General features: G+C 46.5%; 10 protein-coding genes across 10 annotated transcripts; 6 read left to right on the top strand and 4 right to left on the bottom strand.

The window, feature by feature from the left end:
* Positions 1 to 240: 240 nt before the first annotated feature.
* Positions 241 to 2,893, top strand: V1513DRAFT_425508 (OPT oligopeptide transporter protein-domain-containing protein; the record flags this gene model as incomplete). The annotated part of the gene is made up of 2 exons (XM_066896126.1): positions 241 to 2,256; positions 2,303 to 2,893. The coding sequence occupies 2 exons, from the start codon at positions 241 to 243 to the stop codon at positions 2,891 to 2,893; spliced, it is 2,607 nt and encodes an 868-aa protein (XP_066753432.1).
* Positions 2,894 to 4,855: 1,962 nt separating this feature from the next.
* Positions 4,856 to 5,853, top strand: V1513DRAFT_425507 (Alpha/Beta hydrolase protein; the record flags this gene model as incomplete). The annotated part of the gene is made up of 2 exons (XM_066896125.1): positions 4,856 to 5,005; positions 5,074 to 5,853. 2 exons carry the CDS (start codon positions 4,856 to 4,858, stop codon positions 5,851 to 5,853), a joined length of 930 nt encoding a protein of 309 aa, XP_066753431.1.
* A 2,879-nt stretch (positions 5,854 to 8,732) lies between these two features.
* Positions 8,733 to 10,271, top strand: V1513DRAFT_425506 (protein kinase; the record flags this gene model as incomplete). Its single annotated transcript, XM_066896124.1, has 2 exons — positions 8,733 to 9,258; positions 9,310 to 10,271. 2 exons carry the CDS (start codon positions 8,733 to 8,735, stop codon positions 10,269 to 10,271), a joined length of 1,488 nt encoding a protein of 495 aa, XP_066753430.1.
* Positions 10,272 to 10,670: 399 nt separating this feature from the next.
* V1513DRAFT_77228 (uncharacterized protein) lies at positions 10,671 to 12,549 on the bottom strand. The gene is made up of 2 exons (XM_066900608.1): positions 11,935 to 12,549; positions 10,671 to 11,879 (listed from the first exon to the last, which is right to left on the bottom strand). Exons 1-2 carry the CDS (start codon positions 12,314 to 12,316, stop codon positions 11,071 to 11,073), a joined length of 1,191 nt encoding a protein of 396 aa, XP_066753429.1. The 5' UTR covers positions 12,317 to 12,549; the 3' UTR covers positions 10,671 to 11,070.
* Positions 12,550 to 15,187: 2,638 nt separating this feature from the next.
* V1513DRAFT_379795 (Sodium/hydrogen exchanger family-domain-containing protein) lies at positions 15,188 to 17,031 on the bottom strand (the record flags this gene model as incomplete). Its single annotated transcript, XM_066895024.1, has 3 exons — positions 15,188 to 15,778; positions 15,837 to 16,723; positions 16,779 to 17,031. 3 exons carry the CDS (start codon positions 17,029 to 17,031, stop codon positions 15,188 to 15,190), a joined length of 1,731 nt encoding a protein of 576 aa, XP_066753428.1.
* A 1,492-nt stretch (positions 17,032 to 18,523) lies between these two features.
* Positions 18,524 to 19,298, top strand: V1513DRAFT_445566 (uncharacterized protein; the record flags this gene model as incomplete). Its single annotated transcript, XM_066898129.1, has 2 exons — positions 18,524 to 18,765; positions 18,818 to 19,298. 2 exons carry the CDS (start codon positions 18,524 to 18,526, stop codon positions 19,296 to 19,298), a joined length of 723 nt encoding a protein of 240 aa, XP_066753427.1.
* Positions 19,297 to 19,880, bottom strand: V1513DRAFT_445563 (uncharacterized protein). Its single transcript, XM_066898128.1, has 2 exons — positions 19,450 to 19,880; positions 19,297 to 19,396 (listed from the first exon to the last, which is right to left on the bottom strand). Exon 1 carries the CDS (start codon positions 19,705 to 19,707, stop codon positions 19,489 to 19,491), a length of 219 nt encoding a protein of 72 aa, XP_066753426.1. The 5' UTR covers positions 19,708 to 19,880; the 3' UTR covers positions 19,297 to 19,396; positions 19,450 to 19,488.
* Positions 19,881 to 20,570: 690 nt separating this feature from the next.
* On the top strand, positions 20,571 to 21,957 carry V1513DRAFT_445562 (uncharacterized protein). The gene has a single exon (XM_066898127.1). The coding sequence runs from the start codon at positions 20,783 to 20,785 to the stop codon at positions 21,881 to 21,883; it is 1,101 nt and encodes a 366-aa protein (XP_066753425.1). The 5' UTR covers positions 20,571 to 20,782; the 3' UTR covers positions 21,884 to 21,957.
* Positions 21,958 to 22,188: 231 nt separating this feature from the next.
* Positions 22,189 to 24,204, top strand: V1513DRAFT_445559 (uncharacterized protein). The gene is made up of 4 exons (XM_066898126.1): positions 22,189 to 22,402; positions 22,536 to 23,163; positions 23,210 to 23,309; positions 23,358 to 24,204. The coding sequence occupies exons 1-4, from the start codon at positions 22,359 to 22,361 to the stop codon at positions 23,999 to 24,001; spliced, it is 1,416 nt and encodes a 471-aa protein (XP_066753424.1). The 5' UTR covers positions 22,189 to 22,358; the 3' UTR covers positions 24,002 to 24,204.
* V1513DRAFT_445557 (DASH complex subunit Duo1-domain-containing protein) lies at positions 24,100 to 25,428 on the bottom strand. The gene is made up of 4 exons (XM_066898125.1): positions 25,009 to 25,428; positions 24,829 to 24,948; positions 24,614 to 24,776; positions 24,100 to 24,562 (listed from the first exon to the last, which is right to left on the bottom strand). Exons 1-4 carry the CDS (start codon positions 25,225 to 25,227, stop codon positions 24,303 to 24,305), a joined length of 762 nt encoding a protein of 253 aa, XP_066753423.1. The 5' UTR covers positions 25,228 to 25,428; the 3' UTR covers positions 24,100 to 24,302.
* Positions 25,429 to 25,529: the final 101 nt, after the last annotated feature.

Genomic DNA, 25,529 nt, shown 5'->3' with positions numbered 1-25,529 from the left:
GATATATAGCTTCGAGTCGCCCCTGCTGCTGTTAATTTGCAAGCTTCTTGACATCGCGACTCGTTCTCTGAAGTCAGCGTCCGAGCGAAGCATTTCAATTGCGCCTTGCGTCCCGATTAACTCCAAAGAGGAAGTTAAAGGTATTATTTTCTCTCACAGTGGCGTTAGAAGAGGAATTCGCTTCGGATTGGCTATGCTTTTGTTGTGTCCAAAAGATTTACAAAACCTGACGTGTTTTAGATGTCTCAATACGAGAAAGGAGCCGGCATCATAGAAACAGTGGTCGGTCCCGTCTCCGACAGCGACTCCACTAGCGAAAAGAAGAACGCATATATCACAGCCGAAGTAAATGATGAACAGAAAGACGAGTTTCTGTACACGGCTGAGGAGAAGGAGAAGATGTATGCATTCATTGACACCGTGGATAACTTGCGTGATATTCTTGACGAGGACCCAGATTATATTCTGGATTGCATGAAATCGTTGAGTCTGGAAGAGTCACTGAAGATATTGACGGATGCAGCGGAGTATTACAAGGAAGACGTAATCTTTCCTGAGGCGATGATGGCGCGCATCAATGTCCTTTTGCAGGGAGAGCAATTTAGTGGTATGGAACCTTATTACTATCAGCTTGAGGCTCGACTACAAGCATCACTTCTTAAATTTCATTCCCCCTATCCGGAAGTACGCGCAGTTGTCCGACCAACTGACGATCCGTCGATGCCCTGCGAGACACTCCGTGCTTATGCGGTCGGAATATTCTGGGTTTGCTGTGCGTCGTTTGTGAATCAGATGTACTCAGAGCGTCAACCTTCAATCGTGCTTAATGCAACGGTCCTTCAGGTTCTGATATATCCTTCAGGGAGATTTATTGCCAAGGTTCTCCCCAAATGGACTGTCAATATTTTTGGCTGGAAAATTGCTATGAACCCCGGGCCTTGGACTTTTAAAGAGCAAATGTTTGTGACAATCATGACAAACGTCGGTGGTGGGGCCACGAACTTCTTTCACTATGGCCTCGTCATGCGCTTGGGAATTTTTTTTAACAACGAATGGGTTCAATACGGCTTTCTTTTTTTAATGGCATTTGTCACACAATTTTTTGGTTTTGGTCTAGCAGGCGTCATGCGTCGCTACGTGGTCTATCCAACAAAAGCTGTCTGGCCTACGGTTCTTCCGATTCTACAGCTTAACCGGGCACTACTACTTCCTGAGACTAAACAGAAGATCAATGGTTGGACTATCTCGAAGTACAAGCTTTTCTGGATTAGTTTCGCGGTTATGTTCGTGTACTTCTTTCTTCCGGATTATCTCTTTACGGCACTGTCGACTTTTAACTGGATAACCTGGATCGCGCCCAAGAACAAAAACTTGGCCTTCATAACCGGTTCGAAGATGGGTCTTGGGATCAATCCTTGGACGACATTCGACTGGTCTGTTATCAACTACACGACACCTCTAATCCTGCCTTTCTTCTCTTCACTCAACAGGTACATTGGTGCCTGGATAGGAGCGTTTATCATCATCGGTATGTACTGGTCTAACTACAAGTACACCGCATACTTTCCCCCAAACAACAGCAATGTTTATGACCGTACCGGTGCCAAGTATAATCTCACCAAGGTTGTCACGAACCACGTCTTTGATGCCGAAAAGTATCGAAACTATTCACAAGTCTATATCGGTGCAGGTAACATGACTATGCTCGGTTCTTACTATGCATTGTATACTTGCGCTTTCTGCTATATTATGCTAAACGAATGGAAGACAATCAGAGACGCTTGCAAGGGCTTCTACCGAAGTCTCAAGGATCGTAAACTGTCCAACTATGAAATGTTTGATGATCCGTTCTCGCGAACTATGCGCATGTACAAGGAAGTCCCTGACTGGTGGTTTATCGCTACCTTGATTATTGCGTTCTGTGTTGGCGTGGGCGCTGTTGTTGGTTACCCTACAGGCACGCCTGTTTGGGCCCTCATCGTTGTCATATTAGTTAGCGTCGCCTTAGTTATTCCGACTACGGTTATCTATTCGACTACAGGATATTTGATCCCAGGCGATACTCTGACTGTCATTATTGCTGGCTATATGGTGCATGGCAATGCTGTGGCATCATTGATTTGCCGTGTGTTTGGCTACAATACTGATGAGCAAGCGGAGACCTTCATTGGTGATCAGAAATTGGCCCATTATGCACGTTGCCCTCCACGAGCTGTTTTTCGTGCTCAAATGACCGCAACGCTGTTGCAATGCTTTGTAAGGCTCAAGTCGTTCGGGCGTAAACTACATGTTAACGAAATAGGTCACCACCGGTGCCATTACGTGGCTCATCAACAACACTCCGGATCTCTGCACGAGTACACAGTCAGCTCGGCTAGTCTGTAGTTTCCCAAATCAGCTCTACTCCAACACGCTTCTCCTTGGCGTTATTGGGCCGCACAGAACTTACGATGTTATCTATCCCGCATTGAAATACGGCTTCCTTGTTGGCGCGGTCATTGGTACAGGCTTTTGGGCTTTACGTCGTCGTTACACCAATTATCTCAAATACGTTCATCCGGTTGTTTTGCTCTCCGGCATTACTCGTTATGGCGCAACCTACAATCTTTCCTATTTTACACCGGGTATCTATTTCTCCTTCTTTTTCATGTATTACATCCGACGGCGATACCTTATGTGGTGGACGAAGTACAACTATATTTTGTCATCTGGCCTCACAGCCGGTATGGCGTTCAGCGGCATCCTCATCTTTTTCGCTCTTCAATACACCGGACGAACACTTAAATGGTGGGGCAACACAGTCCAACTCATGGGCGCTGATGGCGCCGGGACAGCGACATTGCAGAAAGTTCCAGCGGGAGGATTTGGACCCGCAGTGGGTACATGGCAATAGTGTGTCTGGTTAGTTGTGTCAGTTGCGGAGGGTCTATTGTATGTTATGCGACAACTGACCTAACGGCGCGCATCAAAAGTTATGTTTACTTGCAATGTTATGTAATATTTTGTCATTAGATATGCGATAAATATAGGACTGTTCTTTGCGTTCGGCGGAGTAGATAGCTCACTTAGAAGCTATAGATCTATCAGCCATTGGCGTTCCCCTATCACAACCAGCGGCAATGGCAAACAAGCTGTTTTACGATTGAAAAGGCCTTTGCGTTTACCGTCTCTGACAGGGATTTGCCGGGCCATCAATTAGCATGCACTCGATTGATTCATGTTTTGGCCGCTTGGGTCTTGGCCGCTCTCATTAGCTACGGAAGCCTGACGGCTTCTATTTACCAAGCAAAATCCGCGATAGATAAATGCGACCGACAGGCAACAATCAATGGAAAGTGGAAGAGTACAATTTTCATTGTTGCCTTGACTGAAACTATCTAACTATCTTCAGCGTTTTCTACAAAAACGCATTTATTGCGTATTAGCATGAGCTGCTTGAACTACAATTTGACTGAAGACATGATCCGCAGATGTTCTTAGGCTTTAAGCAAACTCAATCAAGGTTTTGCCATCGGTTGCCTACGGTCTATCTGATTCGTGAATGGATGGAGATGTAGGTGTAGACATAATTCGTATTCGCTACTGGAGGGCCGAATACGAATAAAGAATTATTCGGCCAAGTCGCTGGTCAAATAGTCAACGGCTCCAACCAACCATTCCTCTTTGAGACTAGCGCCGTGAACAAGCCATATCCACCAGAAGGTCCATTAGCCCAGAACGATAGCAATGAGGACGATGATGAGAAGTATACTGACCACTAAAGGAATTATACTAGGACGGTGGTCGAAAGAGTAGATCAGAATACAGTAAATATTAACCGTTATGGCGCTGGATTCCGGTAGTGGCTGGATTCCGGTAGTGGTTAAGGCAATTGGTTTGGCTAGTCCCAAAGAGGCATGGGTTATGATTCTCCAACTTTAATTCCGTCAATCATAACCCCTTCATACTGTAGTACCGCGGCGAGCCGTTGGAGATTATTCGCGCCTATGACAGCATATCCGATAGAGATTTATAGTGAGAGGGTGACGATTTATAGACGCTCAGGGTTTTGCATCAAGACGAGTTCCCACGCATTACTGCAGAGCAAAAATACCTCCTGCAACCGAATGGCAGTTAGTTTGCGAGTGCGGGGAGTTTGACAAACTTGATGTTGTTAGGTGGAGCATATAAAACGATAGCAGTAGACTTGATTCTGTAACTGTAAGGCGTCAAGTCGTTCGGGCGTAAACTATACGAAGAAATAGCTGGGAAGCAAGTTACGTATATTTAGTTCAATGGAGTACTCGGACTCCCACGTCTTTATTTGTGTGTCTCTTTCCCTCGGTCCTGCCAGAGCCTTCGAACTCAAATACACAATCTCAATCAAAAATTTACACGTACCAAATGTACCATACCACAAAATTACCGTGCGTCCAACTTCATGGTCCTTGACTCAGCCTCGAGACCGACAGGCAATCTCGGGAGCCCTAACCTGATGTGAGTACCTGACTCTCGAGGAGCGTTCTCCTGACAGTAACACAAAAAATATTCATTTCCTTTACGAATAACATTTTATTGGTCGCATTATTAAGCATGAAGAACTTGTAGTCGGCAACATCGACAAGGAACAGCGTCGCATTTCCGACCATGCGGGACCAACGCAAACAGGGTCCGTGCCTGCCCAATCTAATTTATCCCTCGTCGACTTCTAACCATTTTGTCGGTGAAACTTGGTACTGGCCGCTGTTATGATAACTTAACGACAGCGCCCGCCTTAGTCAGCAAGGTCCGGATAATCAGCATGGACTCCACCTTGTTCAAATCACCTAATTAACTAGTTCGTACTTCCATTTTTGTTTACATTCCTAAGGCAATTATGGCTTCTACTAAATTTTCAGAGTTCAATATATCGACAACTTGCTACAAGAGGGTTGGTGACCATGAAATTAGGACCGACATATTAATCCCGAAAACACTCTCATCGGCAATTCATCACCTCATAGTCCGATTTCACGGTGGATATCTTGTTAGTATCCTCGTTGCTGCTGTTCTCTATATTATCCCCCTGTGCCGTACTTCTGACCTCCTTGATAGGTCACTGGTTCTCGACTCTTCGCCGATTGGTACCCCAGCTGGGAGCTCGAATACGCTCTGGTGCACTCCGCCATCATCGTGACACCGGACTACCGCCTCCTTCCTGAGTCCAGTGGTGCAGACATCATCGAAGACGTATCCGATTTCTGGGTATGGTTGCGTCGTGACTTCCCGACTTTCCTATCCTCATCCGGCAGTGGTGTCAATGTTGACTTAGAGAAAGTCCTCGTCGTCGGTGAAAGCGCGGGTGGGTATCTTGCCATCCAGTCTGCGCTCTCGCAGCCGAAAATTAGTGCCGCCATCGCGGCCTACCCTATGATCGATCTCAAGTCCGACTTCTACACCAAACTGTTTGTGAAGCCCATCTTTGGCGGTCCAATGCTGCCCCCTAATATTATTGATGAGCACATTACAAAATGTACACCGAATCAGATAGTCTCCTCTGCTGATCCACCTGACCGCGGCGAACTTGCCTTCGCAATTGTGCAACAGGGTCGGTTCATGGAATTTTTCGGCAATGGTCCGCCAGCATTATTCCCAATGGAGCAGCTTGAGCATTTGCAATTAGTTCCACCATTGTTCATTTTCCATGGGCGAGACGACACGGCTGTGCCATTCGAGGAGAGTAAGGCTTTTGTGGCAAAGCTGAAGACACGGATACCGGAATCCAAAGTCTACTTTTCACTTGAGCCGGGCGAGCACGCGTTTGATAGTACAGCTACTCTTGAGACACCATGGCTGAAACAAGGATTGGAGTTCATAACGAAGGAATGGCTTTAACTTAGACCGTTGTTGGATCTTGCAAATAATTGAAGACACATAGATCTTGCAAATAATGAACACATGGTATTTGTCATGACTAGTAAGCGCATTAATCAAGTGACACGAGAGAGAACTGTGTATAAAGCTATAAATCAGGAAACGAGCGATGTGCGCCAAAGCATACTGAACATGAATGTAATCTGCTCAATAGTTGAGCCTGCACATAGTAGCTATAGTGGATGGGGTTCTTATTAATGCGAACTACCAAGACCCTCGAGATGCTAACTGCTACGAATCAACAATCATTGCTAAATACACCTCTTGGGAAACGGACATAGAGGCGAGTGAAACAGAGACGAGTGGGATTAACAGAGAAACACGCGCAAATGGCGCTGCAATAGTAGGCGGACGCCGCACGTAGGTTTTCAGGGAAATCCAGATTGATGGCTACCAGATAGCCTTGGTCAGACGGAGAAAGTATTTGATCCTGTTTATAGGGATCCAGCCGATGAGCGAAGTGCAAAAGATGAACTTTGCGGTGACACTGCAAACAAGCTGCACTGGGCAATATGAGAGAAAGGAGAGACCTGAGACCAAACTTCGAGGCGGAAACGGATATGACGGCGTGACGACTGCCGGACATTATCAGAGCGCAGAAGATGCTGGCTGAGCTTGACTCAAGTTTGCGTGGAGAAGCCCTTAGACTAACAAGATTGTCTCGCAAGTCAGTGGATAAGAGGTCTAAATCGCGATGCAGCCGAAGCCGTTATTAATATGGATACAAAGGAAATAAGTGAATTGATTTCGAATTATTAGAGTTGCTGTTTCTTTATAATTAAAGCATTTAACACAAATGTGGCAACGGTTGCGATCACTAGATCGGAGTGCAACATGTTGAGGTTGCTCTATACTACAGCACCCGGAAAACGATATAGTTTATAGGTAGCAATATATACTATAGATATATTTTCAATGGAGGATTCGAGAAAGTTTCTCACATTTTCCTTTCACGATATAGTTCAGAATACTTTTTCAATGGAGGACTCCCGGGTTTTGTTCCTTTGATAGGCATGCGAAAGGCTGCCCATGTCTCCAGTTGTAGAAACTTGACGTGAAGCACTCCAGACTAAGTGAATCAGAGGCTTTTCCACGCTGCAAGAGCTTCCGTGCTGTTGAAAGTGTGCTAGATTTATCCACAGTCAAGACCATAGTTAGAACAACAAAAAGAGTATTGCCCCCGCTGTATCAGCTCTCCTGGAGAAATACAAGGAATACTAAAACTCCAGAGGACACATACAGTTTAACTCTGGTGTTTGATCCGCGATTCAAAGCTCTGCCATCGAAGAAGTAATTGGGAGAGTCGACTACCACGACAGGGCGACTATTGAAGCTACAACCGCTGACCAGTTTTCTGCTACCTACGTTTCAGAAGGCTTCCACAAGATTCACACTGTTACACTGTACGGCAGATTTTGACATCTGCCATAATTTTTGTCAGAGCATTTACCCATTATCCGCCATCTTCGCCATCTGCATCTGCCAACAGAAAGTATGGCAGATATCCGATCCGCCATACTACAATACCGCTGCAGCTCTAACTGAGGAGTGGTCAATGCTGGGTAAGTGGGGAAATAAATTGAGCCCACGAATGGACAAACATCATCAGCAGAAATTAGAAGTTGTAGCGAATATTAAAACACTGCGAGCGACGTGAGGCATCGGTAATGACGCCACACTCGGTCTCGCAGTGCGCTCTGGTGAGCAGTTCTTCCACCAGAAGCTAATACAAAGGCCAAATCTTAGGATTAGGATTGTGTTCTGCGAGGTCTAGTATCCTAGTGCTGCTCTCATCAACGTAAATATGTGTGGTTAAGCCATCGCCAGTTGTGCCTGAGAGAAATCGAGATTAGCTACTAGTTACAATAACGTATTGATGAGCATATAGAATATACGTACTGTCAATAAAATCCGCGGTTATATGATGCTTGTCTTTAATATATTTTCCTTTAACCCTCGTAGAATCATGTGGAAGCGCACTAATAAGGCTGATTAGTTGGACTGAAACGCAGCATACAGCCAAGGAGCGCGCCGGCGATCATACCGGATTATGACTAGATCTTTATTGAGGGTTACAGCTATCGATTTGACTGTGTCTTCACAGAAATTAATAAGTCGCTGATCTGCTCTAGGCTTAGTGCATTTCCAGCTAATGGTGACACCTTTTTGCTGTTCCCGAGACTGAGATATATTGAATGAGCTAAATAACAATAGATTCCACAACGATGAAATGAGATGGTATAAAACGTTGGAGTCTGATTGAACTGCTCAAGGCCAATATTTAATGGTGAGAACTGCATAGAGACGAATTTTTTTGGCAGTTACAGAATCAAACGACAGCACAGGGTCACTCAGTGCGAAGAGATCACGAACGGGGGAGGTCTGAGCGTTTGTAATGCGAATAGTAAATATCTCAGTTTACAGAAACAGCAGCGAGCATTCGAATGGAGACTTGACGCCAGTTTGTATTATGTCCAGGGTACGTACTGAGGCTGTCCGCTTGCCAACAGCATCAGGAGTAGTTCCGCATAAGGAGCTGGCTCAAAGAGCTACTTGGTCCGCAGGTAGGCGCGAGCTTACCCTAATATCAGCTACTAAACCCTCAGTATCATTGATAACTGAACCGATGGCCGGGTAAGATTACATCAGCCGCCTAAAGCCTTGTTCAACACAAGGTGTCACATAAAACTGAAATAGGTTGCTGCGTTATCGCGCCAGGCTGATTAGGTATTTCAATACATCAGTTTATTGGTAAGCTAGTGGTTATAGACTCCATGCTATCAAGAGCACTATTTTAATATAGCCGTTGTGTCCGAGCTCATCAGTTTCTAAACTCAGTCATGACGACGACCGAATCCTCGTGGCAATTTATACCTTCATCCCTGGACGATGTTGAGCAGATAGAGAATTATCGAACCGGTGGTTTTCATCCTGTTTCTATCGGAGATAGTTTTTCCAGAGGAAGATATCGAGTACTTCACAAACTTGGGTTCGGAGGATTCTCGACCGTCTGGTTAGCGCGAGATGAACAGAGTCACCGGCTTGTGTCTCTCAAAATAATGACCGCAGAGGCTTCGAACACATGTGATGAAATGAGAATTCTCCAGTATCTCAAGGACAGTGCAATATGCCACCCTGCTTGTGCTCACATTTTGTGCGTTCTCGACCATTTTACAATTGACGGTCCCAATGGCTCCCATAGTTGTCTTGTGTCTCCATTTGCGGGCCCTAGTCTTGCCCAGATGACTCACACTCCGGGCAAGCCGGCTGGAACTCGCAGGCTACGTGGAGCTCTAGCGCGAAAATTCGCGAAGCAGGTGACTCTAACTATCGGGTACATGCACTCTAGAGGGGTCGCTCATGGAGGTATTTTATGTGTCGCTATTACATTGAGTTTGGACTAATCCAGTCGTTTAGATCTTACTTCCTCTAATATCCTGATCCAACTTGCACATGTAGACTCATGGTCGGACCATGACGTTTATGAACGACTAGGGTTCCCAGTCACGGCCAAAGTGAGGGCTTGGTCAGGAGAACTCAATGACAAGCCTTGCGCACCCGATTATCTGGTTGAATCCGCAAACCTCTCAAATCTTGAATATAAATGGTTTACTGAAAGGGTCATACTGGTGGATTTTGGTCAATCTTTCTTCTTGCAGACATCATCAGCACAAAATGTAGCCATTACGGTGCCTTACTTCGCACCCGAGGTCTTTTTCGAAGAAAAAGCGAGTAATTTGGCGGATATCTGGGCTTTAGGATGCATGATCTTTGAGATTCGTGCGGGATTTCAACTGTTTGAATCCTTTTTTAATGATCCGGATGATGTTATTCGGCAGATGGTACAGACTTTTGGCAAACTCCCGGAGCCGTGGTGGAGTTCCTGGGACAGGCGCAACGATTACTTCGATGAGGATGGGAAGCCTAAAATCTATTGGCCGAACGATATTCCCTTGTCTAAAGAATATCCTCTAGTTCAACTTATCAGGGATATTGGGTCAGACGACTACCAACCCGTCACAGATGAAGTTGCAGTTGAGACGCACAACGTGAAGAGCAGTGATGGTACTGAGCCTGAGACGAAGTCTATGTTTGAATCCATGGGGATGAGACTCTCAGACACAGAGGTAGAAGTTTTCGAGGATCTCTTGCACAAAGTGTTGAGGTACAACCCCGAGCAACGTCCGCAGGTCCAAGAGATCATAGAACATTCATGGTTTACAATATGTTCTGAAGGCTGCTCGACGGTTATGGATCCAATATCTACCACAGCGTCAAGCCAGACCAAAAGGAGGCTGAGCGATGGGATAGCGAAAGGGAATGTAATGGTCCAGACAAGCGAATCTAGCTGTTTTACATCAGGGCTCCCTTGCGTTTAACTAGATATCATCCAGGATTCTTCTTTCTGGGCATCCTGAAGAGCTGTCACCTCCTGGGTTGGATCTTTTGCAACTATCGTGAAATGTGATCTGACCCTGAACCCCAGCAAACCGCAGCATCGCGACTTGTCTGATTTCGAGCATTATATTTCTACTAACGACGGTGACGTTGTTGAGTCGGTGTAACTTGGCTCTTTTAATGGTGGAGAATGCACAAAGATGAGTTTCCGCTTATGGCGGCCGCAGCTAGAGAACTATCTGGTGATTCCACCTTCAGAAGAGATGTTTCAATAGTGGAAGGGACTTGCTGAGCTTCCTCTCGTCCTCGGGTGTTTCCTTAAGGCGGTTCAATTAATCCGCTAGAAAGTTTCAAGGCATGAAAAGTCAAGGGTTACGGGTTTTATCATCAGCCGAAAAATGTGACAATATTTACTCACGGTGATCCGGCGAATGTGCTTTGCCGATTTGGGTCGAAACTTTTGTAACCTGCATTGCTTCTTTTTTTGTGTCTCGGCTCAATGGGCCATCACCCTTTGTTAGCCTAATCCGTTAAAAGGCAAGCCACATTGCGTCACGCTGCCTGGGGCTCGGATTCAAGAGAGTGTCGAATAAGAAGTCGATTAACTACCTATCTCCTCTGTAATTAAGCATTACAATTAATGGTATTCCCATCGGTTTAAAAAATAGACAAAAAAAGCAAAAGCAAAAAAAAGTCAGACCGTTGGTGCCCGTAACTCCATTCGCAAAAATACAAATACAATAATGATAGCCAAAAAAATGTTATAAATACATAATTTAATTATTCTTCTTCCTCCTCGTAAATCCTGGCTAGTCGCCGTCCATTGTCCTGGGACGACAGCGAACTACATTTGCTATGCCCTAACTGCTGCTGCATTCGCTGTGCTTGAAGTTGATGTAGTTGATACAGTTGCTGCTGCTGCTGGGCGTAATTCATGTAGGACGCAGGATTAACATTTTTTGTATCTGTAGGAAAGATATATCCTTGCTTGCTATACTGCTGTTGCGGCTGGTAATACCGTGGCCCTTTGGAGAAAGCCGCAAGATCTTCCGGTTCGTCGTCCCAGAATAAACGCTCGTCACCATCATCAGGACCAACCGAAAACATAATTGAGCGGCGTCGCTCGTCAAACGAACCAGTCGAGACGGTGGAGGCTGATGACCCAACACTGGATGCGTACGAGCAAGAAGAATACATCGAGGATCGATCGGGTGAGATATCATCTCGTTCGCGACTATACCAGGCATAATGAATCTGTTGCTCGTACTGCTGGTGGTGCTGGTGGTGCTGCTGCTGCTGCTGCTTGACAGCCAGTTCGCGCACCTGCAGGCGCAGAGATCTGGGAGCGCGTAAGCCAGCACGACGGAGGAGAAGTTCTGTGTCGTACACGGTCGCGCCTTCCATGTCTGGATATGCAGAGGCTAGTTGTCGCTCAGCTTTCGACCGGCGAATAAAGCGCTTGAGAAGGGACGATGACTGGGTGGGCGAGAGGGAGACAGAGGAGGATGCGCTTGAAGCGGACGACAGGGAGGAGGCCGAGGATGAGGCGTGGATATCTTCATTGTCTTCGTCGACGTCTTTTTGTTCCACTAGACCAGAGTCAGAAACAAAGGCATAATCGAACCACGCATAGAGGATACTCACAGTAAAGAACATCAAAGAGGGGGATCTTTCTTTTTTTGGTACTGGCAACCAGTTTGAGGGCACTGCCGTTGCCAATAGGTACAGCACCAGGCTTACGACCGAATCGACCAATTGCTACCAGTCGGGTAATTTGCTCACGAGTGCGAACAGCCTTGCCGTCAATAAGAAGCGCAACACCAGCGCCGTCAGTCAGTTTGAGCAAAGACAAGAACGGATCATGAGGGCCCCCACAGAGGATGGGGAGGGCAGTAGTGCGGGAGAGTGTACAAGAAAAGATCGGAGTGTGTACTATCGCATTGTTCTCTGTTGTAGAGGCGGTGGGGTAGAGTCTGATGCGGAAGAAGAGCGTATGGTGTGTGGGTACCGGAGTCTGCGATACCATTGAATGTCGGAGGCAGACAGGTTGAATTTGGACAAAATGAGGACTGAAGGGCAGTAAGATTGGCTGGTTGGAGGGCGACAGCAAGGCGGGCAGATGGGTAGGCGAGTTCGCGCCTATTTAATCGGTTTTTTTCATTGGTGGTGGTGGTGGTGGTGGAGGAGGATGTGCGGGTTAGGAGAGACCTGGGCAAGATTAGTTTATGGTAAATGCCGTATCCTTTACTTGCCCCTGTAATCTGTGCACCAACAACGAATGAATGCCGCAAGTCACTGTCACTGTCACCCACCCATCGCTTACTAACAACATAGACATCATCATCACTTGATTGTCTTAGTTCTATGCACTTATTGACAAGCCGTTTTTTTTTTCAGATCGAAAAAAAAAAAAGTTAAAGACCGAGTCGAAGACTGGACAAAATATTCTCAGATGCAAGAGAATAGTTAGTAAGTAACTCGCTGACCATCACATTAGTATTGCTCGATTTTATATGAGGGATCCTCAAACATTCTACTTAGCTTGATCCGAGACACGAAAGAAACAAAAGAGGTAGCAGGTATAATAAGATTGCCAAATTAGGCAACCGCTGCTTTTAGCGCCAGGAGATTGGCGTTCGACAATCCAAACCTTGTTTGTATGGCTCAGGCTAATTTAGGCTGTTTGAGTTTAATGCTGCTGCTGCTGCTGCTGCGAAGCGAATACGAGTTTTCGTATACTTCCCAATAGACTGTTGCTAAGTGAATGAAATGGATTATCAACCAGGGCATAAAAATTACAATATAAGAGGACGGCGACCTGACTGGAGGATGAAGCTATAATTCTAGTCAGCCAATGGTGTCTGCGCGCCGTTCTTCGAATAAAAATCGAGCATAGCCACAGGGGCTTGACTTGCGGCACTTCTGAAACTTGAACTCGGCGTCCAATTTTCGTTGCCAAGTCATTGGTCACCGATTTCATCGTGACCTGTGACAAATTACAAAGTGACTTTATTTTGGCGGCTGTCAATAAATTTGTAACTGACATTTCAAGCTTTTTCAAGCTGCTACTAACAGCCAGACATCCATCTGCATCGTGAGATTCGTAGCATTAGCTAATAATTTATTATGCCCCGTAGTGCAACGACTTATGCGCATGTGCTCATGCCCAATGGCCGGCCGACGACTGGCCTTATGACGGCACGGTAAGTGGCCTCTGCAAATGAACGATCTACACCCGCCTCCAACCTTCCAATCGGCTCCCGTCTCATCACCATAAATTAGAACGACTAGATGACATCTTATTAGTATCTATAATAAAGATGGCCAAAACGATTAGCCGGGTTCAGGTACTGTGTGACAGGAGGTTAGGGGAGGACCGACATTACGATAGCAGGCCCGTCATGAGAAAATTGGCCTTGTTATCAATGAATTGTCAGCGGCTCATTCTGGTCACTATCATAGCTACACATTATTATTGTTGGGTGTTCTTTTGCAAGTTAAAGCCTGGCGTTTAAATACTCCCCAAATAGACAAAGTTCCGCTTTCGCCCACCAGCCGAGGGCCGGACCAGATCGCTCTTATCGCTTAATTTGCCTTTACGATCTGTCGAAAAACAGTAAACGTATTAAACTTTCTCGTGTAAAGTGATGGTAGCGTTGCTCCTTGCCGGTCCCTGTGACGTAAGGGGGAGAAAGATATGAGTGTGTGCTTTATATTTTTTTAGTCAAATTACAAGCAAGCGTAGAGCACCAACAACGTAGAGCACCAACATCACCAGTCTATTCTTCTCACTAAATCGAACAGTTATTCGATACCAAAAAAGTCTAGCGGCGACAATAAAATCGCTTGTGCTAATTGACTTGTCGGTCACGGGATCCCCGCATCAGCTTCGTGATCTTGTTTCTATTGAATGGCAGGTTGGGTTTAACAAATATGATGTCTCTAGAGATGGGTATTCAGCTATATTTAGAGACGACAATTCGGTCTTGCTGGTTTTGTTAAGAGTGAAGCCTTGGCAGTTGGATCTGAGTCCATAAACTAAAATATGCACTTACCACACTTTTCATAATCTTCCCCGCTGATTCTAGATTGCTTTGCCCTGATGCCCTCACTCGGAAATTTCAGGGAAACAAAGGCCAATCATCCTGAATCCTTCGGCTGATCTAAATGCGATCGTAAAAACGAAGAAAAATCATTTTCCGTCCTCGGCGATCTGAAATGCTGTCACATGACGTATATCTCAAAATACCCGAGACATTCGCAAGATGACATCACAATCACCTGTCATCTGCAACTGACGCCGCAGGTCATGAAACGTGAGAACCCACTCAATTAGTACCGGGGACCCGATTGAGGATATCGATAAGCTGATTTAACATTGCCGATTGTGGTCCACTGGATCGGAACAGATTTGCCGGGGACGATATATAATAAGATGTGTCATTACTGATTGTCTTACACCCGTTTTCCTTGATTTTCGTAGTTGTAAATTGTGACATGAATATTCATTACTACGGCATTGGATATAAATAAGTCGACGATACCGCCTGAAACATACTGACAACGCAATATCTGCATATTCTCAAGTCCTGCCTGCTGAGAAGCCATCTAAGCCACCCGAATATTCCCCTTTATGACCCGACCTTCCGGTCTTAAGTCCCTGGCTTAACCCTATTTGGCATAACTATACCCCTCAGGTAAGGTTTAACTATTTTAACTATATCTGTCTTATGGATCCAACTTCCGTCGCGCGGTCGACTTCAACCTCGTTACCTCCACACCGCTGCCTTTGTGCGCGACGGCGACGGAGACTGTAGCGTGTTGGGCGTACTACTAACGAACGATGAAGTGGTGCATGCAGGCCCAAGTAGTGAAATATTTCACCCCTGTTCCTTGACTATGCCACACCTACACCCCATATACCCAAAAGATCATTGCGCCCAGGACGCTGCAACCTTCTAACCCTCTTGACTAAAAGTCCCACAGAGATCGGGCTAAGAATTGTACACAGTAAGATAGCCCACGTGACAATGAGATAGATTTCAGAACCCCCTTCTGACGAAGACGACCTCGAGGAGCTAAAGATCCCATTGCTCTCTGCAAGTGACGATATAAGGAAACCAATCTCACCCCGGGCAATCATCGCGGAGCCAATTATCGACGCAGGATACAGCGACAAAGGTTTTTGGAGGCTCGAGCCACAGTGGAATTCAGAGGCGACGGACCTTGCCTCGGATGGATTCTCCTCCACACATACGGGCTTTTGGTTGTTTATATTGCTTGGTTTGACTGTGACCCTACGCCAGATTTTTGGTCGCAATGTCAGCTTAGAAGGCGTTATTCCAAACGATGACCGAAATGTGAATCGTACAAGCCAAAGAGCACAAATCATCTTCCCAGAGGCCATCAAGAGAGCATATACCGCTCCACGCCAAAGGATGGATCCAGAAAACATGTGTGATATGGGCACGGCAAAACCGATGGAAGCCTTGGAATTTTATACCCGTTAGCCCAGATTGTACAATGGCTATAAGCATCATTCTTACAAAAAAGAAAGGTTTCAGTATCCTCTCAACTGCGGCAAGATAGTAGGTCTTGTAGATTGCTAATCCGGTAAATTGGTCATCGTCCCGTCCGGATGGCTCATCCGCGAGACACAGTCTGTGACACGGTCTGTGACTAGTAGCGATTTCGATCGTGTCCAGTTTCGCACTGCCCCCATCAGTAATCCCTTGCCCCAGTTGCCTTTGACCAGTCTGCTTCGATTGTAAGGAGCAATCCTTATTCTCTGTAAATCCGTCCGCCTGACCGGACGACAGATGTGAGACTTCAGCATCCCACCAACTGACTGATGCACCTGCCAGATATGCCGCGAGAAGGTTTGACGCTCCAGCATAAGACGCTCCAGTCACTAAGCCGAACAGAATGATGGAGTGGACCAGTAGCGTGGTATCTCCCCGATGAAGTGCCCGGTCTATCATCCCTTTTGGATTCTTTTTCCGCCAAAAATTTATACTTATCATTATATGCCTAATGAAAAAGCGGCACGCAAACAGTATAACAAACACCATGCCAAGCGAAACAGTTATAGGCCGCACAATCGTCACAGCACTGAAAGAAGATACGGCGCTGGCGAGATTAGTTATGACCTGAACCATGATTAGACCAACGACATCATCCATCATAGCTGCACTAGTTAGGACAACCCCCAGCCGTGAAGTTGTCAATCCGCTAGTGTTAAGGATGGTGAATGTCGTTCCTAAGCTCGTGGAGCAGAGTGCCGCACCTCCTGCGAACGCTTGTAACGTCGTCGCACTGGCGAGTTTCTTCAAGGAAAATGACAACGCTATTGGCACTCCTATCCCGGTAACGGCAATTCCAACCGAGAGCCACAAGTTGGCTTTCACTGAAACCAGATTTGTTGAAAGACCACCTATTAGCCTGTCAGAAAGCTGCCGCAAGGTATCACATCCATGGACATCACCAACCTTCATAGACAAGTAGTATGAGACCCAGATACCCAAGCTGCGCAATTGTTTGCTCCACTGTTATTCCAAGCAATCCTGCTCCAGGGCTCCCCCATGCGACTCCGATAAATACTTGACCAAGAAGACCGCAGTATACCAGGTTGTCAAGAACATGATTGACGACATTCAGAAGAAAGAGGAAAGAGGATTGCGTTAGGATCGTGAGAATATCTGGCTCGTGATAGGGGAGACACGCAGACAAAGTCCCCACCATGATGTCAGTCAGCAATTGCCCAAACTCCTAACATCCGATGTGTACGCGATGCAAATCCTCGAGTAACATTAAATCAAGAGAGAGACATTAAAAACACGTCAGTAAGCTCCTTGCGGTATATCGCTCTCATAGCTTCCAAAATCCCCCAGCGCCACAAACCCTAACCTTGAACTTATTCTTTAAAGTCCAACTCGGACAATAAAAGTCCAAAATACCACTGGCCTGTGTACCCGCCGTACCCAACTTAATTTTCAACTCCCCTGCTTACTTTACCCTCTTTTACAATTTCGACCACGGCGTCCCTTTTTACTAAAAGCGCGTGTTTTCCTTGACACGCGTTCAAAATCAGTTACCTCTATTTACACACGCGTTCAATTTAGTGGTGGATACGATTTGCGATTAATCGTTATTCGTATTCCGTAAAGTCAAATACGATTACTATACGAGTCCATGTGAAACTTTACGATTAACTATGCGAGCGCTGAGGTTGGTTACTCGCAAAAAAATCGTATAGTCATTCACGTGATTTCATTATCTGCCCTGAAATGCAAACGTAGATGACATCATGACAAACAGATAAATTGAATAAAAAAGACACAAAATTACAATTCAGTTGCAGTTGAATAGTGGTCTGCAAGTAAAGTAAGCTTTCTCATGGTTCCTGACTCCATCGAATACCGCCTTCACCCTAGCAGTCCTCTTCCGCCACTAAATAATCTCTCAACGGCCACTTCAGTCTTCAGAGGCTGGAATTGCAAGATAGTCTCTGGCCGCTCCTGCCATTCTCGGATATTCATCTTTGTAGGGCCCTCCACCACCTTCGCAGCCATCCCTGTTCAATAGCGTCGACAGCTACTGTCTCTTCGCCAAAGTAGTTGTCAATATCGGATCGCTGAGCCTTTCGGGGCCCAACTTTGAGAGCATGCGGGACTCGAAGCTGGGCTTCTCAGCAATAACAAGTTGTCAATCGAGCGGCAAATGATAACTAACAGATCCAAGAGTTCTTTCGTAGTATGTTAAACAGGCACCCTCGTTCCACGCGTTGTCAGGGTAAATTTTATTAGTCCATTCCTAATTAGGAATACGATTACTATACGATTTTTTTGTAGACTATACGATTACTTTACGATTACGTTCTCAATTTTGCGATTAACTTTACGAATAATAGTAAATTTTGACGGTGCCGTAATCGTGTCCACCCCTAGTTCAATTGACCATAGTGTTCAGATCGACTATCAAATGGCTTTTAGATTTTGCGAGGTTATCATACTATTCACAATCAAGAAGCAGCAGCTGAGCCTCACGCAACGTGGCGCCGATCGTGACTTTTTGTATATCAGCGCCACGAACCCAGCCAGCCAGCCAGCTGTGAGAAAGCCCGGGGGACATGCCACGACAGCCAAGAGAAAAGCGGTGGACGACGGTCCGGCTATATGTCTCATGCTGAAGATCAACGCAACGCCCAACAGCAATCTCGTCAGCGGCCAGTCACATGTTCACGGCAAACACTTATAAAGTGGACACTGAGGCGGAACCCATTAGGCTAGCAGATATTTCAGAGATGTCAGTTACGGACACGAAGGCGCTTTCCAACTACAACGAGGCGTTCACGCTTCTGAAGGAGGATACACCAGAGCAGCGACTAGATGTTCAACTGCCTTATGAAAAGTTTTTGCAGCTGGACGATGCCTTTTCTAAACTACAATTGGCGGAAGGCATTTCAGAGGATCAGAGGTCTGTCGGCCTTCACTGTTTAAGACATAACTAACCGTATTCGTTATGATAGGTACCTATCGTTAGCCTACCATAGCGTCGCCCAGACCGTGACAGTGGTGACTTGCCTTAGCAGCATCCATGCAGGAGCAGTGAGCTGGATCTATTACGGAATCTTTGCATACGTTGAGGACTATCTATCTACGAGGAGTCCGCACACAGTAGAAAATATTCAGTTAGTTGGATCTGCCACTCAATATTTCACTCATGGTGAGTACGGAAGGAGCAGAAAAGAGCCAGATGGAGCATTCATGTACAAGACTATGACTGGCATTGGTGAACTGGTGATTGCTATCGAAGTTGGGACTAGTGAGACATATGACAAGCTTCTGGAAGACAAGGATATGTGGATCGAAGGTATGCGTGTTAATGTGTTCATATTGATATGCTTTAAAGAATCGACACTATTTAAAGATCCTGATGCTCAGTGCAGGCGGAGAAGGTGGCAATGGCACAAAGCCTTGCTGAAACCATTGAAACGAACCCCAGGCTAGGCTATTATGGTCCACTTGCGTACAGGGATCACATATGGGTTGGTGAGCTAAATGAAGCATTCATTGAAGTCTGGCGACAGGATTCACACCGTAGATTTGTGAGTAATATCATTAGATCTACTTTGTGAGAGCTAATCAGCTGTATACTTAGGATCTGATTCAAGAGGGATCCGTCATCCACTCCTCCTGGTCAGCATCCCCTCCCTACCTCAACTATGTTCTCATTTGAGTCGTAGCACGTGAGAAAGGTACGAACACCGGGATCAATAAAAACAAACGCACCCGGTGTTGCAGATTTCCTTTTCTCTTTCCCTTTATTTGGGGTGATGAGAAAGTAGCGACCCGACCGCTTCCTCAAGAGCCTTGAATCCCTCGTTAAAATTTTGGGCGAAGACTCTGCAGCAGCCATCTTTGACGGCGAGAAGATGGATGAAAAAAAGATCCGTCACCACGGTTCCACTTCTTCTTCAGGACCGAGAGGCTCTGTGTTGGAGCCTGTTTCGATCGGAACTTCAACGTAAATTGCTTCTTGTCTTTCTTATATTTTGCCATACTATTTTTGTAATTTTTCATGAAGTCCCTAATCGCCTCGTCCTTCAAATCGTAGGCGTATTGATCCAACCACTTCTCACTATCGTCCAATGTATTTGTTTCGCTGTTTAGTAGAACAGCTCGCAGTTCCTTCTGCGATGGCTTCATCCCCTCTTGTACCAACGTTACACATTTGTTGTATATGTAGCTGCGTCCGAACCACTGTCTCAGTGTTTCCTTCTGCGACGTGGTTGGAAAGAGGTGGATTTTGCGGGCGTATCTTGCTGGCTCCACCTTCCGTACGTTTTGCGACGGAGTCATTAACGTCGGCGAGAATGTCTTCTCAACGTTCGAGAAACGCGTACTCGTCTGCGGGTGGACATTTATTGAGAACCATGTGTTGGACTCCAAGCTTCTGGAAGGTCCGCTCAGAGGGCTCGAACCCAAACCTGCAGACACGGTCGTTGTATTCAATGACCACTCTTGTGACAGCTTCCGCGTAGATTCTCTCCAAAAGGATTCCGAGCGCTTTATTGAGTCCCGATGGCAGGTTGCGATAATTATAATCAGACGAGAGGCTCAGAACAGAAAAGCCCGCGAGAAAAAAAAAGAGAGAGAGAGAAAGAGATAGGGGGAAGGTGGCGTAGCCCGCGGTCTGGCGACTGTCGTGTCAGGTTCGGCCGATAACGGATTAAGAAACGCATAAGTAGTACGAGGACAGTGCGGCTTAAGTGTACTGATCGTCGGCGCGCGGGAGAAATTCGGCTGGAACGCGGCTGGTACGCAGAGAAAATTTGTATCGTCATGTTAAAGTCTTCTACTCACAATTTCCTCGGGTAAACTACAAGTGGTTTTATTTCGCCTCAATATTAATATTCACATTGCTGGAACTACGCGTCTTCCACGTACGTGCGAACACGCTAACTCGCATTCGAGCGGCTTTCTCCTCGACGATGACAGTCCCGCAAAAGCCACCAGGGCATCTGGCGTACGACTACTCAATGCCCCTTCCCCCCGCAATCACAGTCGACGATCCCGAGACTCTACCATTAACATGTGAACCCTGCAAAACAAGCATTCTCTCATTATTTGCGAAAGCCCGATCCGAGAACCGGCCTCTATACATAGCCGCGCCGATGGTTCGCTACACACGTCTTCCTTTCCGTCTCCTCATTCAGCGCCACTTCGCCGTTGACGTAGCATACACGCCAATGATGATCGCCCGCGAGTTCAAAAATTCAAAGTACGCACGTGAAGCGGATTTTTCGACCTGCAAGCTGGACGGTCCCGTCATTGCGCAGTTTGGCGCGCCGAATGCCGAGGAATTGGTGGAGGCGACGGAGTTTGTCAAGGATTATGTCGCAGGAGTGGGATTGAACTGCGGCTGTCCAATTAAGGAGCAGAATCAAGAGGGAATAGGCGCGGTACTCATGCAGAAGATCGACGTTGTGGAATCAATGGTACGTGTCGCGCGGGAGAAATTCGGCCGGAGCGTTGTGCTGGATGTCAAGATCCGGATTCACTCAGACGTGGATCGTACAGTTGACTTTGCAAAACGGGTTGCGGCCGCTGGAGCAGATATTATCACTGTGCATGGCCGTCTGCATAAGCAACGGAATTCGGTGCCGCCAAACCTCGAGGCTATCAGACGGGTGCGCGAGGCCGTACCTAGGGAGATCTACGTTGTAGCCAATGGTGACTGTTTCGTGTTGGCGGATGTCAAGAAGATTGTTGAAATTACTGGTGTAGATGGAGTTATGGCCGCCAGAGGACTTTTACAGAATCCGGCACTTTTTGCGGGGTACGAAAACACTCCTTGGAAAGCGGTTGAACTCTTATGGGCCTATGCGATGGAATATGGCAGTCCGTTCAAGAACATTCAATATTTGATCGTCGAGATGACGCAGGGACTGCTAACTAAGCAGGAGCGTGCAGATTTGAGATTAGTTAAGAATTATCAGCAAATGGAGGAATGGCTGGATGAACGGTTCATAATGAAACGCAGAGGCGAGGTCGGATTTGCGGAGCGGGACTTTGATGGGTATAGAAGGTAGTCAAAACTTGTATGATATTCGTGTATTTTAGGGCATGGAGTTTTGGATTATAAATGAATCATTTTTATTCAGAATATTCACTCATTTTTATTTTTACATCCCGATGAAGCCATTAAAATCCACGCCGATCATGCCGCCCAGGTCCAGTCGATGGATGAGCATAATATATCTACGGTTCTGCCAGTCGAAGACCATCCAATTAAGTCAAACTTATAAAAGAATTACAAATATTTATGTGGAGGATGGATTGGTTTTGAGCGTGACGACGTCATCTCTCCAACTCCTCCCAATCCAGTGATTCCTGAAATTCATATTCGACCTGGCCGCTCCGTATGGACCGCGACCCGGCGAGTGACATCATCACCAATTGCGACAGTCTTCGCCTTGGCCGCCTTGACGGGCGTTTGTCGACTCGACAAGTTTGCACATCGAATATTTGAAAAAAAAAAATTTGTTGAATGACGAAGCATAGAGAATGCGGCGATTTCTAAAGTCTCTGTCGAATCTGCGGCAGGCACGGTAAGTATGACGAGCTAAAACAAGCGCACGTTTCTGCATCGCCTAATTGCATCTTGCTTTTTATATTGCAGATACGTAGTCTATTACAATCATGACAATTTGCTTGTGAGATATGTTGCTAACGTTGCGTCAGGCAAATAGCGCGGTCAGCACAGAGAAGCGTAGGCCGTACCAATGCGGAAGCTAACACTCCCATCCGGCGCAGTGCCATCGACCGGCTAGCATTACGATCAATTTACTCCTGGCGAGCAAGTCCGCAGGCCCAACATGCATTATCTGCTCGTCGTAATGCTCTAACTCGTAACATGGGCGTAAATGCGAACGTCGTCTCACGTACCGTTATTTCCCCCCATCATCAGGTTTCATTCGATAATAAGAAAGTGTACATCCCATGGGACGAAGGCGTCACCTCCTCGTATCACAATGTTTGGCTCCGTGACTCGTGCCAATGTGCCTCTTGTTTTCATCCAATCACGAAGCAGCGGCTTGTCGACACTTTTACCATCCCGACATCGGTGCACCCGGAGTCGGCTGAGGCGTTGGACGCAGCATTGAAAATAACATGGCAGAACGATGGTCACGAGAGTTTTTATCCGTGGGACTGGTTGCATTTACATTCATATCAGCCTGTGCTTGAGAAGGATTTGTCCTTCAGGAAAGTGCTCTGGAGTTGTGACGAAGTGCAGAATAATCCGCCTGTGGTTGAGTTTTCGAGCGTGATGAGCTCAGATGCTGGTGTGGCAGAGTGGACGAGCAAAATCGTAAGTGCTATGTCTCCCGTGATGGAAGGCTTAAGCTAATTGATAGAAATTATATGGGTTCTGTTTCGTTGATGGCGTTCCAGTGAATCCCGATGACACAGAGAAGCTTATCAACCGGATATCATTCCCCCGCCAGACGCATTACGGTAAGAGATCATATTGGGGATATATCTTTCGGCTCACTAACTTATCAGGCGGTTTCTGGGATTTTACTTCTGACCTCGCAGCAAATGACACTGCCTACACGGATCTCGCGCTAGGCCTTCACACGGACGGAACGTACTTCACAGAACCACCTGGTCTTCAGATATTGCATCTGCTCCACCACAACGGCTCAGGGGGTGAATCCGTTTTGGCAGACGGATTTAAAGCGGCGCGCATTCTTCGAGAAGAAGCGCCGGAGCATTACAAGACCCTGTCGCGAATTCGCATCCCGGCCCATAGCGCCGGCAATGAAGACGTGTGCATTCGACCAGCGAGCGCGTCGCCCATTCTCAACCATGACGAGGCAACTGGCGAGCTGATCCAAGTGCGCTGGAATAATGACGACCGCTCGACGATGGACCGTTGGGAAGGCGGCGATCCTGATGTTGAGGTGATCAGATTTTACGAAGCGATTAGGAAATGGCATGAGATCGTCACGCGAAGGGAGACGGAGTATTGGTTCAAATTGCGGCCTGGTCGGGCATTAATATTTGACAATTGGAGGGTTATGCATGGACGCAGTACGTTTGATGGCGAGAGACGATTATGTGGGGCGTATATTAGCATGGATGACTTCGAATCGCGGATGAGACTTACAAATTTAGGACGGGAGGCGGTGTTGAAGTATATATGAGCAATTCGTTATATGCCTGAAATGATTGGGGTAGGGTATTTTGCATTGGGTATCGGCTGGAAAACTCTTGGATGGATTATGTGCAAGGCAAGGATATACGGGAATATAATTGTATTTTTTTGTTTGTATTGGAGCTATGTAATGCACTTTGAGTAGTCCATGCTTTTTATTAATATCACAGTCCAAATGATTAGTTACATGCCTAAGTACGCGCGCATCCATAAACCTACAGTGCCTTCAAGATTATCCCGAAACCCATCCAAAAGTGTGCATTTACTTAATCATACATTAATTCCGACACTTAGCGTGTCGAATTGGACGAGCGAGCTTCGGCCGTCCGCGACACATTTTTGCGCAGTTCTGGGGCGTTACTGTTTGCATTTCGCAAAACTGAACGTTGCCGGGTCGGAACACCTGAATTGCCTGTGGTTTTTGCCGTTGTGGGCCGTCCAGTCGGCCGCATTGTCATACTCCGTGGATTCGGGGCCGCCATCGGCATTGACGTCGACGAGCTGGTTCCCGAAGCCGAAGCCTTCCCATTGCCTAGTTTATTTCCATATACTATGCACCGTTAGCCGGAATCATATTGTGGTCCAATCAAAACTGTCGTACTTCTCTTCTGCACCACGGCATCTCGTTTACGTTTCTGCTCCTCCGCTTCCTTCCGCTTCTGAGTAGCGACTGCCATCTCCTGCGCGCGTTTCTCGGATTGCGCCTTGGCCTGAGCTTGTTGAGCGGCAATCGCGGCCAACCGAATCTGGTGCAGATGTTCGTCCTAATGATCCGACGTTACGACTTGTGTACTTGTTCATAGAGAGAGCCCTTACCTTTGTCGCACCCTCCCATTTGGGATCAAAAATAAGTCGCTGGGTGTGCTCTGTCTGCGACAAAATCCGCATCCATAAATTCAGTAGACTGTCAACATTCGTCGTCGTAGTAACAACTTTCTGAACAACCACATCAATACGATACGGAACAAGAACCAGTGGCGGCAGCAACCTACACACCTCTAAATTTGACTCGGCGACTGCAATGGAATCCAGTACGGCTGTGATGGACGCGTTGACAGAGCGAACTTGTTCGAGTTCTTGGCGTAACCGATCTTCTCTCCTCAACTCCGTGTCAACGATTTCAGAGGCGGAAAGTTGTTGGTTAGTGAAAGGTTCGTTGAGAGATAATTGCAGCTCGTGCAAAGATGCTAATAATGTGTCCGTTTCTGGAGACATAGTTGTTTAATTGTGGAGTTGATGCAACAGCAGTAGATGTTTACATCTCATGAAGTTGCTAGGCGACGCGTCGGCAAAGTCAGGGTGACCGATGTGGCTACTCCCAATTTTCTTGGATTTGCTGCCCAGGGTCCTGCGTTTGTTATCGCATTGCAGCAAATTATATTATCGTCTCAAATAGCTTTTATAATCGTATAGTTTGTATTCGTATTTATGATGCATGCAGATATAATTTGGCCAACCAATCAGACTTAATCCAGGCATTGTGGCATGGCTCGTACAACGAACACATTCCACTCTTC

The sequence above is a fragment of the Lipomyces chichibuensis genome (genome assembly GCF_038497645.1).
Source record: "Lipomyces chichibuensis strain CBS 12929 unplaced genomic scaffold V1513scaffold_17, whole genome shotgun sequence".
NCBI classification, from domain to species: Eukaryota; Fungi; Ascomycota; class Lipomycetes; order Lipomycetales; family Lipomycetaceae; genus Lipomyces; species Lipomyces chichibuensis.
The sequence above is the reverse complement of the archived record's forward strand: the minus strand, read 5'-3'. Positions and strand labels throughout refer to the sequence as shown.